An 18,260-nucleotide genomic window follows, 5' to 3' on the forward strand; every position below is an offset into this window, starting at 1 on the left:
TGTTACAATCAGGATTGTTTTCATTGAAATATAACATTACAGTAAAGTGTATTCATATAAATCTCAGTGAACACACACTCACACTGTAACCACATTCAGGTCAAGATATAGAATATCGTGTTTATGGCAGCACTATTTACAAAAGCCAAGACATGGAAGCAACCTAAAGGTCCGACAGATGAGTGGATAAAGAAGAGGTGTACATATCATATACACAATGGAATATTACTCAGTCGTAGAAAAGAATGAAAAAAAATGCTATCTGTAGCAACATGGATGGACCTGAGATTATCACAGAAAAGTAAGCCAGACAAAGACAAACCTCACATGATACCACTTATCTGTGGAATCTAAAACAAACGGCACAGATGAACTTAGTTATGGAACAGAAATGGGCTCACAGACGTAGAAAACATTCTTATGGTTACCAATGGGGAAGGGGGGGAGAACAAAGAAGGAGTTTTGGATTAACAGACACACACTACTGTATATAAAATAGATAAACAAGTGTATACTGTATGGCACAAGGAACTATATTCAATAGCTTTTTTTTTTTTAATTTCAATTTTTTGGCCACATCGTGCCACGTGGGAGATCTTGGTTTCCTGTCCAGGATGGAACTTATGCCTCCTGAAATGGAAGGGCGGAATCCTAACCACTGGACCATCAGGGAAGGCCCCTATATTCAATATCTTTAATAACCTATAAAGGAAGATAATCTGAAAAAGAAAATATGTATGTGTATATGTGTGTTATATACATGTATATATATAAGACTGAATCATTGTTTTGCACCTGAAACAGAACATTGTAAATGAACTGTACTTCAACTGAAAAAAAAAAGATGTAGAACATTATTATCACCACAGAGGGTTTCTTCACACCACTTCAGTACTCTCTTCCATCCCACGAGCAACCACTATTTTCACTTCTCTCTCCATAATTTTGCCTGTTGTTTAACTTCTCTAAACAGAATTGTATGTGTGTAGTCCATACATCTGGCTTTGTTCACTCAATGTTATATCTATGAGATTCATTTACGCAGGTGAGTGAAAGTCGTTCAGTTGTGTCCGACTCTTTGCAAGCCCATGGACTATAGAGTCCATGGAGTTCTCCAGGCCAGAATACTGGAGTAGGTAGCCGTTCCCTTCTCCAGGGGATCTTCCCAACCCAGGGATCAAACCCAGGTCTCCCGCATTGTGGGTGGATTCTTTATCAGCTGAGCCACGAGGGAAGCCCATGAGGGGAGTAGTCATTTGTTCCTTTCTTTTGCTATGTAATATTCCATTATAAGAATATACAATCAATTTGTTCATTTACCTGTTGAAGGAAGCTTGATTTTTTCCGATTTCTTTATCATGAACAAAATGATATGATCATTATTGTATATATTCTTTGGTGGACACAGGCACTAAATTCTCTTGGGTATACATACACCTAGGAGTGGAAATGGCACCCCACTCCAGTACTCTTGCCTGGAAAATCCCATGGACGGAGGGCCTGGTGGGCTGTAGTCCATGGGGTCGAGAAGAGTCGCACATGACTGAGCGACTTCACTTCCACTTTTCACTTTCATGCATTGGAGAAGGAAATGGCAACCCACTCCAGTGTTCTTACCTGGAGAATCCCAGGGACAGGGAAGCCTGGTGGGCTGCCATCTATGGGGTCGCACAGAGTCAGACACGACTGAAGCGACTTAGCAGCAGCAGGAGTGAAAATGCTAGGTGACAGGTACAGAGTACATTTAGTCTTAGTAGATATGACCAGACAATTTTCCAAACTGGGTGTACCAACTCACACTCCCACCAACAATTTATAAAAGTCCTAGTTTCTCTGTATCCTCGCTGATACTTGGTATCGCCACTTTAAGCTTCAATGTGTGTGTGCTAAGTTGCTTCAGTTGTGGACTCAGCAATGACCCTGTGGACTGTAGCCTGCCAGGCTCCTCTGTTCACGGGATTCTCCAGGCAAGAGTACTGGAGTGGGTTGCCATGCCCTCCTCCAGGGCATCTTCCTGACCCAGGGATCGGACCCACATCTCATTTGTCTCCTGCATTCACAGGCAGGTTCTTTACCACTAGTGCAACCTGGGAAGCCCTTCTTTTAAGTTTAGCCATACATTATCCTATTTAGGTTTGTAAAAAAGCACCCTGGTTGCAGTATGGGGAACTAACTGGTGGGGTTAGAAGCCAGTTGGAGAGAAGCAGCTGAGAGCCCAGGTAGGAGGCTAGCGCAAGCATCCAGGGAGGACATGAAAGTGGTTTGGACTGGTGGTAATGGAGAAGTGGGCCGATCAGGATTTGGTTTTGGTTGTTTTGCTGGTTTTTGTTTTTGGCAAGGCATGTGGGATCTCAGTTGCCTGATCAGACACTAAACCTATGTCCCCTGCATTGGAAGTGCAGAGTCTTAACCACTGGACCACGAGGGAAGTCCCAGGATGTGTTTTGCAATTGAAGCTGCCGGACCAGGCGGATGAGGAGTGAGGAATAAGGGAAAGGGGCATCATCAAGAGTGGAGCCCTAGATTCTTGCCTCAAAAACTTGGGTGGATGGGAAGACTATTTTCTGAGATGCAGGAGACTGAGGGAAAAACTGATGCAGGAGGGAAGGTCAACGGCTCACATGTGACTGAGTACGCAATGTTTCCTGGAGGTCAGGCTCCCATTAGAGCCAAACACTAAGCTCTAGTTGCCCCACATCTTAGTATAACTGGTAGATACTGGTTGCGTGCAGAGTGCATGCATCTGGGTAGCAGCAGAGAATGTGCACGCTGTCTGCAATGGACAGATTTGGGTTAGGGGCCCTGTTCTGCCACCTCACTCACCCTGTAACTTAGACACTTTGCTGGGACTGTCAGCTTCCATCCTCCACCTCACAGTGTTAGAATTAACCAAGATCGCATATCCATGGCACGCCTGGAACACGGAACAGCTAAAACATTCATTCTTGCAAGTCCCAGGCACTAGGCGGCGTGGCTCCCGAGGCTAGCATCTTTCCCTCTCACCCACGTTTTTCAAAGTCACTCCAGAACAGCCCAGCCCAGAGTCCTGATAGATGGATTCCCTCTCTCCCCTTTTGGCCCTTCCCCAGCCTCAAAGAAACAGAATGGAGAACAGCAGGAGGGTGGATTCATAGACTTTTATCGGCTTTGACTCCAGCAGGTTTCTGCAATGACAACCGAGCCTGTACAGCACACACGCTTCACTCTGGTAGAGCTATGGGGCATGGGAAGGGGTCTGGGAGGCCCGTGGGAGGCAGCAGGGTAGGGGTCAAGGCCAGAGGTGGGCAGCAGCCAAGACTGGACCAGGGGGGGCCCAGGGTTTGGTGAGGACTGTGAGCGCTGGAGTGACAAGGCTGCTGAGAGGTGTCGGGAGGAAGGGTGGCTGCAGGGACAGAAGCGCACATCAGCAGTAGCAGGGAAGAGTGGACAGAGGTCACTGTCTCTAGGGATGGAGGGGGTGGGACACAGTGCCTGTGGATGTGGTGGGGTGGGGAGTCTATAGACATATTTTTGCGGCAGGAACAAGACAGACCGCAGTATAAAAGGGACTGTACAACGTAACCTATGATACACTGTTTACATATGATACAAGGCTCTTTCCCTCCTTGTGTTTTAAAAAATAAATTTACAATTCCCGAGCTTTTGGTAAAAAATATATACACTCTCAGAGCAGGAGCAGCAGCTTCTTTGGCTGGGGCTGCTGCTGCCTCTTCGGAAGGGAAAGAGGTGGTGCCAGAAAGGAGGGTGAGGCTGCGCCAGGAAACCTCACCCCGTAGCTGCCGGGAGTCTTGCACCCTCAGCCCTGGAGGCCCCTGATGGGAGAGGGAGGGGAGACTGAGAGGTAACAGAGGCATCGCCAGGGCCCAGTTTCGCTTTTCCAGTCTCTGCCGTTCCCTGCCCCATGTCGGGGAGGGGGGAGCGGCTGCCTTGACCCAAGTACAGGGGTCCAGCCCACCCAGCTCCGATGGGAAGGACCAAGGGGGGAGTCAAGACAGGGAGGAGGATGAGACCACGTGCTGGCATCCTTGCAGAAGGGCCAAAGGGAGATGATAACGCCCTTCTTAGCAGTGAGACACCCTAAAATCAGGAGGATGGGCAGAAATCAACCCTGACTCCTGCTACCACGTCTCACCCCACTGCAATGTTGGGGGGGGGGTCCTGTAGGCAGCTTAGGCCTGTGTTTCCCTGAGCATCTTTTACCCTCTCATCAGAGCCCACCCAGGGAACTTTAGGAGGTCCGAGTGGGAGACCCGTAAGGGCTGATGGTAACCCTCCTGTCTGCTGCTGCTCCCTGCCCTCCGGAGCAGCTTCAGCCACAAGCCTGGGTGTGCAGGGCAGCGGAGGAGCTGGGCAGGGAGTGGTGGGGGTGGGGAAAGCACCCCGTACTATCCCAGGAGCAGACAAGGGTAGCACCAAACAGAAGGACCCCCTCCCCAGGACACACAGCACCTTCCCTCAAATGCCAGATGCAGTGCTACTCCTTCAAAGGGGCCACACGCGCATGTGCAAACACACACACACACGCACACGCACACGCACACACGCAGACAGACACAAGGGCAATATCATATCTGGGGGTGAATCTAGGGGTCCCAGCCCTCACCAGGAAGAAGTCAGGGAGAAGCCAGGCAGGTGGTGGAGAGGAAGGCTGCCAACCCCTCCCACAGCTCTGCTCTGTGAGATGAGATGGGGAGGGGGGTGGGCAAAGCCTTCCTGCCTGCTTGGGTAGAGGAGATGGGAAACTCCATCTCCGGAACAGACCTGGATGGGAGGGGCCAGGGAAGGAGCTCTCTGCCCACTGCTTCCCCTGAGAGGGCAGGAACCAGCAGAGGGTGGCTCGGGCTTGAAGGAGCACGGGGGAGAGGACTTCAGCAGGAAGAACAGGCTTATGAGTCCAGGGCTCAGTCCACCCAACTCCTTCCCGTGGGGCAGGAAGTGGCTCCAGAAGAAAGCTGTCAGATGTGGGCAGGGAGTCGTGCAAAGTGCTTGAGTGCCAGGTGCCCAAGGACCCTGGTGAGGGGCCAAGCAGAACCTCAGTTCTCACTGACTGTTGGCCTCCAGCTTGTAGGAGAGCTCGAAGAGGAGGTTCTGGTTGTCGATGACCTGGAACTGGCGCACGTAGGCCTTGGTCTGCAGGTGATGTGGGGAGGCCTCCATATCAAGGCCTGGGGATGCGAGGACAGGGAGGCAGGCGGTCAGGGTGTCCTTCTTCCCCTGCACACAACCAGCCCGAGGGAAGGAAGGGTGTGGACTGGGGTGGTTGGTGGGCAGGAGGGTCCCCGGGAAGGCCGGGAGAGAATGGAGAAATGAGACGTTTAAGGAAATAAACACTGGAGCGCGGGAGTCTCCCAGAAACCCTCCTGCTCTGTCAAACTTCCACCTGTAACGCCCTCAAAACCCCGAGTACTCACAAAGGGGCTGGCTCCGGTATTTGCGGACTGTCCTCACTTTTTCGGCCACTGAATGCTGGGAGATGACAAGAACTGAGTCCCAAAAAGGGCCCAGAAAGGTGCTCCCCTCCCAAGGCTCCCCCTCCTCCACTGGACCAAAGAAGGGTGTGGCAGAGGGCCAGGTTAGGGAGAGGCAGAGCTCCCCCCGCCCTAAGCTGCCTGTCAGTTTTGCCACTCAGGGGCAGGTTGCCACAGTGACACCACCAGAGAGACAGTCAGGAGTCTGCCAGGCAAGCTGGGCACCATGAGGAAAGGTGCTGTCTTCAGGCGTGTGTGTGCCAAGAGCGAGGGAGGGTGCCAGGTGCCCCACTCATGGGACTAGGGTTGGCAGTGTCACTCACCAGCTTCTCAATGTTCACCAAGCCATCTACCAGGGTCTTACTTCCCTCGTGCAGGAAAGTCAGGTCTAGGGATGGGGAGAGAAGCGAAGGGGTTAGAGGGGGAGATCCACTTTTCCTGGAAGCGACCTGAGGAGACCTGTAAAACCGGTTCGCTGTTCACTTGACCCCAGAAAATCATGCAAATCAAGAGGTTCAAATCTTTGTGTTCACTTTAAGAATACTCGAGAAACTGCCCAGGCCACTAAGGGGACTACATATCCAAAAAGTCACCAAGTATCTGAAGGATATCCCTTTACAGAAGCAACGCATGCCATCCAGTCGTCACAGTGGTGGAGCTGGTAACCAAACAGTGGGGCTGGACTCAGGGTTGGTGGTGCAAAGAGTACTGAATTTTTACTGCACATGCTCAAAAATGCAGAGAGTAATGCTGAACTTGAGGGCGGAGAGGTAGATTCCCTGGTCACTGAGCACACCCCAGTGAACAAAGCCTCCAAGATGCTGGCGGGTCTTACAGAGCTCATGGTCAGATCAACCCATATGTGAGCCCTCCCTGCCACATGGAGATGATCCTTATTGAAAAAGAACAGACTGTTCCTGAACCAGAGAGGAGGCTGCACAGAAGAAAAAGACATCCCAGAAGAAACTGAAGAAATAAAAACGTATGGCTGGAGAATAGATCACACACACACAAATGCAAATAAAAGTTAAAAAAAAAAAGGGAGAGGAGGTCCAAAGGGCCCTTCCCTTCCCCTAAACCACATTCAACCTGGGGGCTTCTCTCTATGTGGCCACACACAGAGCTGAATTGAGAGGGGATTGAGGGTCTGAAAGGGGCATGGAACGTGTGGAGAGGAACATAGCTTGGAAGCGACTCTCACCTTTGAGGATCAGAGGCACGAAAGGAATCACAGGGGGTTTCATCTTGGATATCACTTCCCGGTAGCTTTTGTGGTTCCTGCAGGGGTCCTAGGGTTCCACAGCAGAGGGAAAAAGTGACAAATAGGCCCAGTGTACCCCAAAGTTGTCCCCCTCCCCCTCCCCCAGCCCCTTCCCTACAAATATCTCCAAACAGACAGGGGTGTGCTTGGGTGTCTAAGTGGGGACTTCACTGCTGTATCCTCTTCTCTGGGGAAAACAAAGCCACAACCCTCCCAGCTTCCCTCCCAGGGTGGTGGGCTGGAGGAGAGGGGTGGGAAAGGGGGCTCCCAGACACAGAAAACCTTGAAAGGGAAGCTGGAGGTGAAAGGTTTGCGGGCACTGAGTCTCTGGGGAGCCAGCCCAGTGGCAGATAAGAGCCAAAGCCACTCACCGTCAGGTTCTCAAATTTGCGGAACAAGTTCTTGAATTTCCCTGGCAGCTTCTGCAGGTTGAAGGAAGGAGATGTCAGATTCTGGAGCTCCTTGGGTTTCATGGGCCCTCCTTACTAATCCCCAGGTGTTATGAGTGGGAAAGGGCCGGAGTGCCTGGCAAGGGGCTGGGAAGCCTCCGGGGTGGGAAAGTAGACCCAGCCTTGGTATAGGTCTGGGGCGCTGGCAGCAGCCCAGAGGAATGATCTCTTCTGGCGAAATGGAGGACACTGCTGATGCCTGAGCCACGCACAAAGCCTCCCTGGGTGCGGGCTGAAATCCCAGAGCCCATTCTGAGACCTGGGCCGGGCTGCCTGACCCCCACCCACCACCCCGCGGTCAGGCGCGGATTCGCCTTCACTGATTTGCACAGGTACCCGGCCCTTCAGCCCTGCCCGGTGCCCCGGAGCTGTGTTCGCCAGAAGAGGGCACCTCCTTCCAATTCTCACAAAAGCTCCCCAGAGGCCAGCAGCCGTCCCGGGAAAGATCTCTGGGGTGAGCCCAGGGATGTCAAGACTGTGTGTGGAGGCCAAGATCCCCGAGGTGGGCCGGCCCAGGTGGGAGGCGAGGAGGCGGTCACCTCACCTCCCAGGTGAGCCTCAGGCGGCTGACGGCGGCGTTGTCCAGCCCCATGACCACGGCGTAGAAGGACAGCAGATCCTGGTTCTGCTTGCAGCTGCGGGAGCGAGAGGCCGGGATCAGCCGGCGGGAGGCGGGGTGAGCGGGCGGGGAGGCGGGGTCAGTGAGGGGCGGGAGGCCAGGGCTTCCCCCTCCGCTGCCGGCCGCACTCACATGGCCGCGATCTTGATGAACTTCTTGAGCAGCTGCGCGCGCTTGCCCGGGGCCTCGCAGAGCAGCACCTCGGTGGCCACCCAGTGGGTAACCTCGCTGCAGCGCTGCAGCAGCAGCTCGAGGTTGGCCGTCTCCCGGCGGCCGCGCTCCCCGTGGAACACGTAGTCCACGAACTCCAGCTGAAGCCGCAGCGGCGGAGGGGCCGCCAGGGCGTGGGATGGGGGCGGGCGGCGGGGAGATGACAGTGGGAGGCGGGGAGGCAGGACAGGCAGGAGGGCGGGGGCGGGAGGGGTGGAAAATAGAAAAAGCGGGGACAGGACAGGATGCAACGAGGGGGAGGGGAAACAACCAACATTAATAATACTCTACCATCTACCGAAAGCTTACACGCTGCCAGGCGCTTGAACCATCTGATCGACATTACTGTCGCTGCCTTTTCTTTAATAGTGAATATTTTACAAATACTAACTGTGGGTCAGGTTCTGTATAAGCGCCACTTGGATCCTGAACCACCCTGATGGGGGGCGGGGGATGGTCCTCTCTTTCTTCTTTTTTCCCCAGATACGGGGATAAAGGCTTAGAGAGGTTCTGGCGGCACATTGCCCCAGGGCATGCTGCAAGGGCGCGGAGCGTCCTAACCAGAACTTTCAGCCCAGAGCGCTGCCTCTCTGCAGGCCCCCAACCCAGCTGCAGCCTCAGTCCCCACCTCGTGCACACAGCGGAACAGCTCCCAGTGGAAGGCGGTAAGGTGGTTGGCCACGTCCTCAGGCTCCCCGCGATGGATCTCCGTGTCTCCAGGGGACACCTGGATTTCCTCAGGAAGGGGCACCTGGTGGGGCAGGCAGCGGCACAGGGGCTAGGCTTGTGAATTTCTGCCCCAGCCCCTCTCAGCCTCCGCTACCAGCCAAGGCTTATGAGGGAGTTCTTACCAGGGCCTCAAAGCTGTCTCGGGTGCAAGCAAACAGGTGGCTGTTGATGCCCAGTGTGGTGAAGACACAGTCTTCAGTAGGCTGGAGAAGGACCTTCTCTGCAGGAGAATGAGCTGCTTTGCTTTAGCATCGACCCCTGCACCCTTGCATCCCCCAGCCACTGCCCCATCCCGACGCTCCCAACCCTGCACAGATGTACTCTAGACTAACGGGACTTGTCATCACTGGCCTATGCTGTATTTAAACGACAGTTTTCAAAAAATGGGTTGTCTTGCATTTACAACCTCCTTTTGACTCCCAACATTCTTTTTAGCTCTTCACTTATTTTATCATCCCAGTGACACTGAGAAAACAGGATTTTTTTTCTGTCTTAGAGGAAAAATAAGGCTATAACTACACTGCAGGGATTTTTGCCTTCCTACTGGGATTGGTGGAGAAGGCAATGGCACCCCACTCCAGTACTCTTGCCTGGAAAATCCCATGGACAGAGGAGTCCATGGGGTCGCTGGGAGTTGGATACGACTGAGCGACTTCACTTTCACTTTTCCCTTTCATGCATTGGAGAAGGAAATGGCAACCCACTCCAGTGTTCTTGCCTGGAGAATCCCAGGGATGGCAGGGCCTGGTGGGCTGCCATTCATGGGGTCGCACAGAGTCGGACACGACTGAAGTGATTTAGCAGCAGCAGCACTGGGATTGGAGGCCCATCCTGTGTCTTTGGTCTCAAAAATGTAGCATCTGTAGATGCTTGAGGAGGTTAGAGGACCAGATCCCTAGGTGAGTAAGGGGCAAGCACCCACAGCAGCATCCAAGTGTCCTGGACCAGTGTGTCCCCAACTTTAATGTGCATAGATATCACCTGGGGATCTTATTTAAACACACATTCTGACTCTGCAGGTCTGGGGTGGGGGCTGAGACACTTTTTAGCAAGCTCCCAGGTGATGCTCCTGTGGCTGGTCCTAGGACCACACTTAGAGTAGCAGCCAGGGCCTAGAATTCAGCTGTTACTTCTGCCCCGGGGCATTGGGCTTGTGAGTTTCTCTCCTTGTCCCACCACTCCCCCGCCGCCCCACCGCCCCCAGACCAGCCCAGCTCCTTCTGACCCTCACCTCCTGAGGAGGCCACAGCAACCAGGATGAGGGAATCCTCACGCCCCGCAGGCTCCTCTGAGTACTGCAACTTCTCCGTCACAGAGCCCAGGATGTCCTGCACAGATGCTGAGAGGCGGCTGCGTATGGTCACGTAAGAGTGATCAGGCATGTAGACCCGGCAGAAGACTAGACAGAGACCGGAAGGTGGCTTTTCACCAGTGGGCAGAATGGCAGCATCGGCACAGCCCCCTCCTGAGCACCTCTGTTCCCCACCCCACTGCAATCTTAAATGGGCTGGCCTCAGAAAAAGATGTTGTAAAAAGGACTGGTTCTGAGACAGAAGGAAACCCCATAGAGGTCGCCGGCGATCCGGAGACCCCTCAGAGCCCCCAGAACACTCACTCTCATCAGAACCCCGGAAAGCCACGCGAGTCTGCAGACAGGAGTCTATCCGACGGAAGTGGCGGAAGAGTGGCTTCACCTGCTTGCTGGGTGGCTGGCTCTCCTCCGGGATCCTGGTGTGGACACCGCTGGGCATCAGAGAGCCCGGCCAGGCATCTTGCATGCCAGGCAGGTAGCATCAAGCAGGGATGTCAGAACCGGGTCAAGGATGCCCCAGCATCAGGTTCAGAGAGTGGTGAAGGAGGTCAGAAGACAGGACCATGGCCAGCATTGGGATGGCTGTCCGAATGACCGAAGCAAATGCCACCTCCTCCCTGAATTCTTCTCTATCCATCCCACCCACCAGCAGAGGTCACCTTTTTGTCTCAGTGGCTGTAGGACATTGGGCTAATATGTGTTTACCTTCGTGTCTTATCTCTTCTACAAGATTGAGAGCTGACTGAATTTTATTTTCAACCTCCAGGCCTAGCACCCTGCCTGCTACATGGCAGGTGTAGGTCATCAGCTGTTTGCTGAATTTTACTGACAAAAACTTCACAGTCTGGGAGGGAGACAGACTTGCGTACAGCTACTTCTCACACCAGACAGGTGTTAGATGATATAATAAAGCCACAAGAAGAGTTTTGTTGGTATAGGGAGGGAGGAGGGGACAGCTACCGCCAAAAGATGCTTTCACTAAGAAGATGGCATTTGACCTGGACCTTGAAGGGCAACAGGAAGAGAAGGGGGTGGGAGGAGGGCACTCTGGGGTGGACCATATAAGTGATAGCAGGAAGTTGAGAACACACAGGTGTTCATGGAATTGGTGGGTGTGTAGGGAGTGTCATGCGTAAGGGGGGATGTGGGAGATGTGGAGGGAAGGATCAGCAGAAGGCAGACAGAGAGGGGCTAGGATGCTGTTGGGGGAGGGGCATGGATATTTTGGGAACAGAAGCACAAGGTTGTCAAGTTTGAAAGATCTCTCTGGCATCAGCATAAGAAAGACACAAAACCATAAGCTAAAGGCCTGGATCAGAGGCTGCAGCCATAATCCAAGTGAGAGATACTGAAGCCTAAATGAGGGTTATGACAGTGGAATGGAGAAACTGAAAGGGCTGAAAAGATGGACAGATGGACACAGTGGTGTCTTGAAGTCAGCTCACAATGGCTCGTGAAGGCAGACTGTTAAATTTTGGAAAATTTTGCCAACTGGTTTTAAACACAGCCATTAAAAAATTAATTATAATAGATAATTGTATATAAACATATATATGTTTTATAAACTTATAGCCAAATTATTATAATACAAAAAAAGTCATTTCCTAATTGTTTCACCGTGTTCTTCTCTGTGCTCTTCAGGTTATTTGCGTCTGTTGGATTTGTATGGTGAAGATACTACATAATGACCTGCTACCACACATCTCCTCCCAACTTCACATTCAATGACGTCATGTTGGGAGCTTGAAATAAACCATGGTGAGAGAATTTACACCATGCTGCTGCTACTGCTGCTAAGTTGCTTCAGCCGTGTCCGACTCTGTGCGACCCCATAGACGGCAGCCCACCAGGCTTCCCCATCCCTGGGATTCTCCAGGCAAGAACACTGGAATAGGTTGCCATTTCCTTCTCCAATGCATGAAAGTGAAAAGTGAAAGTGAAGTCGCTCAGTCATGTTGGACTGTAGCGACCCCATGGACTTCAGCCTACCAGGCTCTTCCGTCCGTGGGATTTTCCAGGCAAAAGTATTGGAGTGGGGTGCCATTGCCTTCTCCGAATTTACACCATGGGAATCAGCAAAAGCTACAAGTCAGGGCTCTTTTTCCTGAAGTGCTGGCTGTTCAATATTTATCAGTACACCACTGGACTGACAAATAAGTGGATGGGAGAATGGACCCCCAAAATGTCTGGAGATGATGCTTTGTGCTCCTCTCCAGTAAGAGAAAGGGACTGAAATCAAGACATCTTGGAGTCCAAAGGCCAGAGGCACCCAGCCCTCTAACTGAGGAACAAGGAGGACTTCGTTCCTGGCCCCTCCCCAAGCCCATTCCCCTCACTTTAGCTCCACTGTTTCCACAAGCTGGTGCAGCCTCAGTGTGTCCTCTCGGAGGTCCTGGTAAAGGGACTCATCCTTCATAATCAGCAGGTACAGGTCCTGCAGAGACAAGGAGAAAGAAGGTGAGGGCAAGGGTCTCATCCCAGCATCACTCTCTGCAAAGGCAGGGCAGGGCCTCCATGCCTTCAAGCACAGAAGAATCCCATAAGCTAGGACTTGCTGGCCTCTTTCCTTCCAGGCACCCAGCTTGAGAAGTACGGTTCCTTCAAAAGGGCCCCTTCCAGAGCAAACAGCCTGGTCACCCACCTTCTCATCCCAGGCCCACCTTGATGATGCGGCCAGCCCCCTCTTCCTCCTGCAGCAGCCCCTGGTAGGTGTCCAAGAAATGAAGGAGCATGGCTAGACAGGCCTGCTTCCGGCCCAGCCCCTCAGGGCCTTCCATGCCTCCTGCCCAAACAAAGCTGACCCCTAAGTTAAGAAAAAGCCCTGGCAGGCAGACTTGAGGACACTGGGAAGGGGTATGGAAGGCAAGGCTTTGCAATGGGAGCCAAGGCCACCCCTAAAAATTCTCTAGGTTTGGGGCCAGACAGAAAGAGGCTCTGAAGTTCCCTGGAACCAGGACCCCTCATGCCCCAGCCCAGGTTTTTGCCAGAATAGGTAGGGATGGCACCCACTTGACCACATGCAGCTCTTGCCTGTTTGAATTTCACTTGAAGAAATTCACTAGAAGCTACTCTGCCTGGACCCACCCAACCCCTGATCAGCCCACAGCCCAGAGCTCACAGCAGGCTGATAAAGGCCAATGGTGCTAACCACACACCTGACCATCTCTCCGTGTAAGGCCTGGTGTTTCAAAGAGAACCTATGATATTCTACTCACTGGCCTGCCATTTACAATTAGGTCCTAGAATAACTCGGTGAGAGGCCCTATGAATAGCCCAGTCAGTGACTTGTCACTAGTGACCCTATGAAAGCACAGCCACGACCTGATGTTTACATCAGACCCTGTAATAACTCGCTGGGCAACCGGATGTTTAGAGCAATAATTCAGTGGGGAGACAGGCGCTCTTAACAGAATAATAACACGTTACATCCATACAGGGCTCTGCAGTCTCCAAGTACTCCTACCTCTGCTGTTAGGATGGTCTCCACAACAGCCACAGGGGCAGGTACTGTTTAGCCCCGTTTTACAGAAGGGGAAACTGAGGCCCCAGGAGGGCAGGTGATCTTCCCGAGGTTACACAGTTGGTGAGTGAAGAAACTGGGATTGAAACCCAGGTGTGCTTTCTTGGGAAGAGCTTAGCCCCTCACATCCCATGGCATGTGGGATGCCGGGAGTGGCTCCCTCCTGACCTTCCCTTTCGCAAGCTTCACAAAAGGATATTACTGGTGCAGCTCCTGCAGAAATTTCTCCGTGGGAAGGAAGAGCGAATGAGTGAGGACGATGTCATCCAGCAGGGTATCTGGAAGAGCAGTCGCCACCACTGATGTCAGAAGGGCACTTCCAGGACCTGGTTGGACGCTCACCACTCCCCCTCTCTTGCCTCGAGGGCAAATTCTCTTTAGCTGGGCTGGAGCCTCAGCCACCTGCCCAGTCATGCTCTGCACATGCCCCACCATACACACACACACACACACACACACACACACACACACACGTGAAGGTTCTGGGCAGCCGCTGCGGGGGTGGGGTTGGCAGCTGCCGAGGCAGCTGGAGGGAAGGAGGGGGCGCCCTCCGATTGCCACGCCCACTTCTCGCCAGTGTGCGTGGGTAGGGGGTCATTTAATACGCCAAGCTTGAGATCTGTCTGGTGGGGGCGGGGCGGGGAAGAGAGGTAGTCTCTACAAGTGTCTCTAGGCCAAGAGAACTAAGCACAGGTAGGGTCAGCGGCAGTGTGTGTTTGTGTGTGTGTGTGTATGTGTGTGTATGTCCCTCCTCCCCTCCCCACTCCCTACCTAAGAGTTTTGAGTTCCAACTAGGCAGGTGAGAACCAGCCCCATTAAAAGGGAGAGGGACGACTGCCATCTCTTTGATCCCAAAGCCTTTAAATAGAAAGCTTGTGTCCTCCAGCTGCCCAGGGATGGAAGAGTTAATGATGCAAGGGTGGAGGGGAGTGGCTCCTCACACCACCCTTTCCCCCTCCACACCTCCATCTGGGCCTGGCTCAGCCAGTCAGCCAGGTACAAGGTCGCCCTGACTTGCAGCCAGCCCTGGGGTGGGGCAAGGCAGCCTGGCACACACAGACAGGCAGGGCCGCCTGGCACACACAGACAGGCAGGGCATGGGGAGGGAGCCAGGTGTCCTCATCAGAACAGGTTAGGGCCAGGTCCCCAGGTACTGCCCCAAGGCTTCTGATGGCCCTTGGGTCACCATCCCCTGGCCTCCAATTCTAGCCATGAAAGTGGAGCGGGTGAATCAACATGAGATCCTCAACTTCAATGATTTCATTTCACAAATGAGAAACCAAGGCCCAGAGCTGAGAGGAACTTGCCTGGAGCTGGAGTAAGAACCCTGACTCCTGCGTTTCTGTTCTTTTCTCACTGTGCTTGAGGCAAGCAGAGTGTTGGAGTGAAGTACAGTGGGCAGCGGGGGGCTACTTTGGCTTGTTTGGGGTAGCTTGTGCAAGTCTCCTCTGCCCACACACCCTGGGAGGGAACTGAGATAGCTTAAGAATATATTGGAGAATAGAGTGACAGGTTAAGCTTGATTCTCATCTATTCTGGAACTGCTTTGGGGTTCCCCCAAACCAGTTACTCTGGAGATCCAGCCTGCCAGTCCAGCTAATACAGTGACAGTCAGTTCAAGAGTCCTTCCTCAGGGGACACTGAGCAGCATCTGTGGCACCAGGCCCTGGCAAAAGGAGAAAGACAGTTTCTCCCTTTTTCTCTCTGCCCGGTCTTTAAAGTGAGTCAGAGAGCCCCTCCAGCCCTGATCCTCAGCCCCAGGGATGGGGATGAGGACTAGGGATGTCCCCAAACCTTCCCTCTACTCTTTATCTCACAGGAAAGATAAACAGAGCAAAGGAAGAGGACCATGGGGCAGAGTGGGGGAAATGGTGCCACAGGGGCTACAGCTTGGTGCCTGTCTCTTCCTAGGCAGGCTCTGGTCCAATGCACAGCCTCCCCAGGGAATGTGTCATAGAGACACAGTGTGTGTGGTGTAGGCGGGAAGTTATGGTTAAGAGAGCTGTGTGTGTCTGATATTTTTCTAATTAAATCCAAAAGGTGTCAGCTCCCCAGGGCAACTACAACCTGAGCCAAGGAGAGTACCTGGGTCTTGAGAAAAATCTAGGGGAGTGGAGCCCCATTCTGCACACCTGGGTTAGGGCTCCCTGCAAAGGTCTGGGAGCAATGTGTGAAACTCCCATCTGTAAGCCCTCAGCCTGGGCTCCCAATCCTCAGACCCCACTGGGTGTTAGTGAAATGCTGACAACTAGCCCTGAAGACCCTTGGATCTTTTACTTCAGCCGCTAACCAGCAATCTGGGGCCTCAGTTTCCTCAAAATCTCCTTAGCAGGGGTGCTGGTGGGGAGTGGCAAAATAGCTTCATCATTTAGGGAATAAGCCTCTCAGGGTGTGGTTATTTTTAAAGAGGCCCTGTGCTGAGGCCTGCCACCGGAAGGGCGGGAGCTGGAGAGGTTTGGACCCCCCTGAATGCTGCAGGGCCTGAGTTCTGCCCAGCCACCAGACACCTTTGAATCCACCCCAAACTAGAATGCCTCCCTCCACACATGCCCCCCCGCCCCCTTCCAAGCTGCTAGGGACAATGCATCCCTTTGCCAGAGCCTAAAGGCGGCTTGGGCCACTGTGTGCCTGTCTGGCGCTGCCCCTCCGAGTGGGCCAGCCCTCTGCTCTGGGCCTTCTAAAGAGAACCCAGGAATCCTATAAGGTCTTTTGGGGCTTGGCCACCTCTAGAGGGCTGCACTGACTGGTCTGGGCAGCTTCCATCTTAGTGTGTCAAGCTGTAATTCTCAGCCACAGAAGGAGGTAGTCAACACCGGGGACCCACAGGGTCAGGATGAAATGTCCAGGGGAGACGAAGGGAGGCTCAATGAGGAAAAGGGGTTCAGCTTCTTCTCCAGGCGTGGTTGAGGCTGCTATGCAGAGGAAGGTGACACTGCCACTTCTCTGCTGCAGAAAGCTCTGTCCTTCCCATAGGCCCCTACCCCACTTCAATTGACCACTCAACCCCACACCAAGGCTCCCGCAAGGCGCCACCATCACCGTCCAAGGGCAAGCAAGAGGACCGGGTGGGGGATGGGGCAAACCCTACTCCGGGATGGATGAGCCAGCCCACTCCTTACCTGAAGCGGCGCTGTCCCTGGTGGCCCCTCCAGCCAGCCGCTCCAGAACCCAGTTCAGAAGATGCTCCGGCCGCTCGGGGGCGCCCAGAGGGGCCCAGGGTGGAGGAGTCAGAGGCTCGCCGGGGGACAGCTCGTCTGAGGAGTAAGAGGAAGGGGAGCGCAGGGGTCCCCCTCCCCCGAGCGGCCCGGGCCCCGGGACCTCCTCCAGCTGCAGCCAACAGGGGCCCCCGCTGCCGAGCTCTTCCGCGACCCCCGCCGGCTCTCCTCCGTCCTCCTCTGGGGGCGGCTCCAGCCCCGGCTCGGCGGGGGGCTCCCGGAGGAAAGCTGGGAGCAGCAGGCGAGACACGCTCTGACGCCGCTGCAGCGGCCGCGGTCCCCCGGCTGGACCGCCGCCCCCGCCAGGTCCCCCACCCCCTCCAGGCCCGCCGCAGCTCCCCGGACCCCCGCCGGGACCTCCCGCCACCGTTCGCCCCGCCAGCTGCGACGTCTGCTTCTTCAGAAATTTCTCCAGCGGCTTCATACCCCCCCCCCCGCCCCTCTCCTCAGGGCCGCCGGGGGACCCAGGTGTCCCAGGCACGGGCGGGGGGGGCGGGGACACGATGCTCAGAGCCGGAGGGGCAGAGCTGAGGGCCGTGCCAGGCTCCGGACTAGGGGCCAGAGGTGCCCGAGGCTCGCTGGCCGGAGTCCAGTGGCCAGTGGCCGGGGGAGGTACCAGAGGGGAGTGCCGGCTCTCAGTGGCCCCCCATGCCGGCTGCAGCGCACGCGGCCCGAAGGGTGGGCAGGCTGCGGGGCCGGTGCCCAAAGGCTCTGCGCTCCTGGGCCGGGCTGCGGCGGCAGAGACAGCGGGCGGAGCGCAAGGCTGTGAGGACGCGGCGGCGGCGGCGTCGGCGGCTGCGCTCCTGGCCGGGGGGAAGGTGGCAGAACTGAGACCGCACCCCCTCCTCCAGTCCCCGCCCAGTCCCCGCCCCTACCCTTCAGGGGCCCGCCCACTTGGGCCGCGCGAGGCTTGAACTTGGGCGCTGGGGCTGACCGTGAGAGAAACAGTAAGGGGCTGAATGGATTGGGTGCGGAGTAGACGCAGACATTAAAGGCAAGGGTGAGGGAGTCATTTACCAGTGGAGAGGGAGCTTCCTGGCTCGAGGCTTAGGAGGACTCTTGGTATCACTGCAAAAAATCAGGCTGCACACCTTGATGGACCTGCCTGTATTCAAGTGAGGGAGGCCTACAAAAATTGCTGATTGGGTGTCCATCACTCTCGATCTCGACTGTGCCCTCTGTTGCCATACTCAGTGGAGTATGTGGTCTTTATCTTCCTTCTGTAAAAAGGGCTGGGTAGGCCTCGAGTGAACTGGCATTGGAAGGGGGGAGGGGGAAGGGGGGGCACCACCCATCTGCCCTTTCTGGTAGGGCACAATAGATGGTGAGGGCCTGGCCTGTGAGAGGCAGGTACTGGCAGGCAGGTAGGAGCCAAGCAGAGAGCAGCAGGTTGTGGCAAGTCTAATTAGGGTGAGGAGAAGAGATGGTAGGCAGAGGGAGAGCGAGACCAGGAGCACAAGGGCACTTTCACCTACTG

The 18,260-nt window shown here is 54.5% G+C and overlaps 1 protein-coding gene across 8 annotated transcripts; it reads right to left on the reverse strand.

Annotated features, from left to right (window-relative positions):
• Positions 1-3,122: 3,122 nt before the first annotated feature.
• Positions 3,123-17,985, reverse strand: RAPGEFL1 (Rap guanine nucleotide exchange factor like 1). 8 transcript variants are annotated; one of them, XM_086357796.1, is made up of 15 exons: positions 16,688-17,586; positions 13,768-13,846; positions 12,709-12,844; positions 12,385-12,482; positions 10,352-10,464; positions 9,968-10,135; positions 8,859-8,956; positions 8,636-8,758; positions 7,930-8,108; positions 7,723-7,813; positions 7,101-7,151; positions 6,670-6,757; positions 5,792-5,856; positions 5,412-5,466; positions 3,123-5,165 (listed from the first exon to the last, which is right to left on the reverse strand). In XM_086357796.1, exons 1-15 carry the CDS (start codon positions 17,205-17,207, stop codon positions 5,041-5,043), a joined length of 1,989 nt encoding a protein of 662 aa, XP_086213922.1. In that variant the 5' UTR covers positions 17,208-17,586; the 3' UTR covers positions 3,123-5,040. The 8 variants fall into 8 exon arrangements, 7 of the variants coding, with proteins under 7 accessions (XP_086213922.1, XP_086213925.1, XP_086213921.1 ...); XM_086357799.1 differs by having other exon boundaries at positions 3,123-5,251; XM_086357795.1 differs by having other exon boundaries at positions 8,859-8,971.
• Between the last annotated feature and the right edge of the window lie 275 nt (positions 17,986-18,260).

Source organism: Bos grunniens, chromosome 19 (genome assembly GCF_055505025.1).
Source record: "Bos grunniens cultivar Pamir isolate PY7600 chromosome 19, Bosgru_T2T1.0, whole genome shotgun sequence".
In the NCBI taxonomy this organism is placed as follows: domain Eukaryota; kingdom Metazoa; phylum Chordata; class Mammalia; order Artiodactyla; family Bovidae; genus Bos; species Bos grunniens.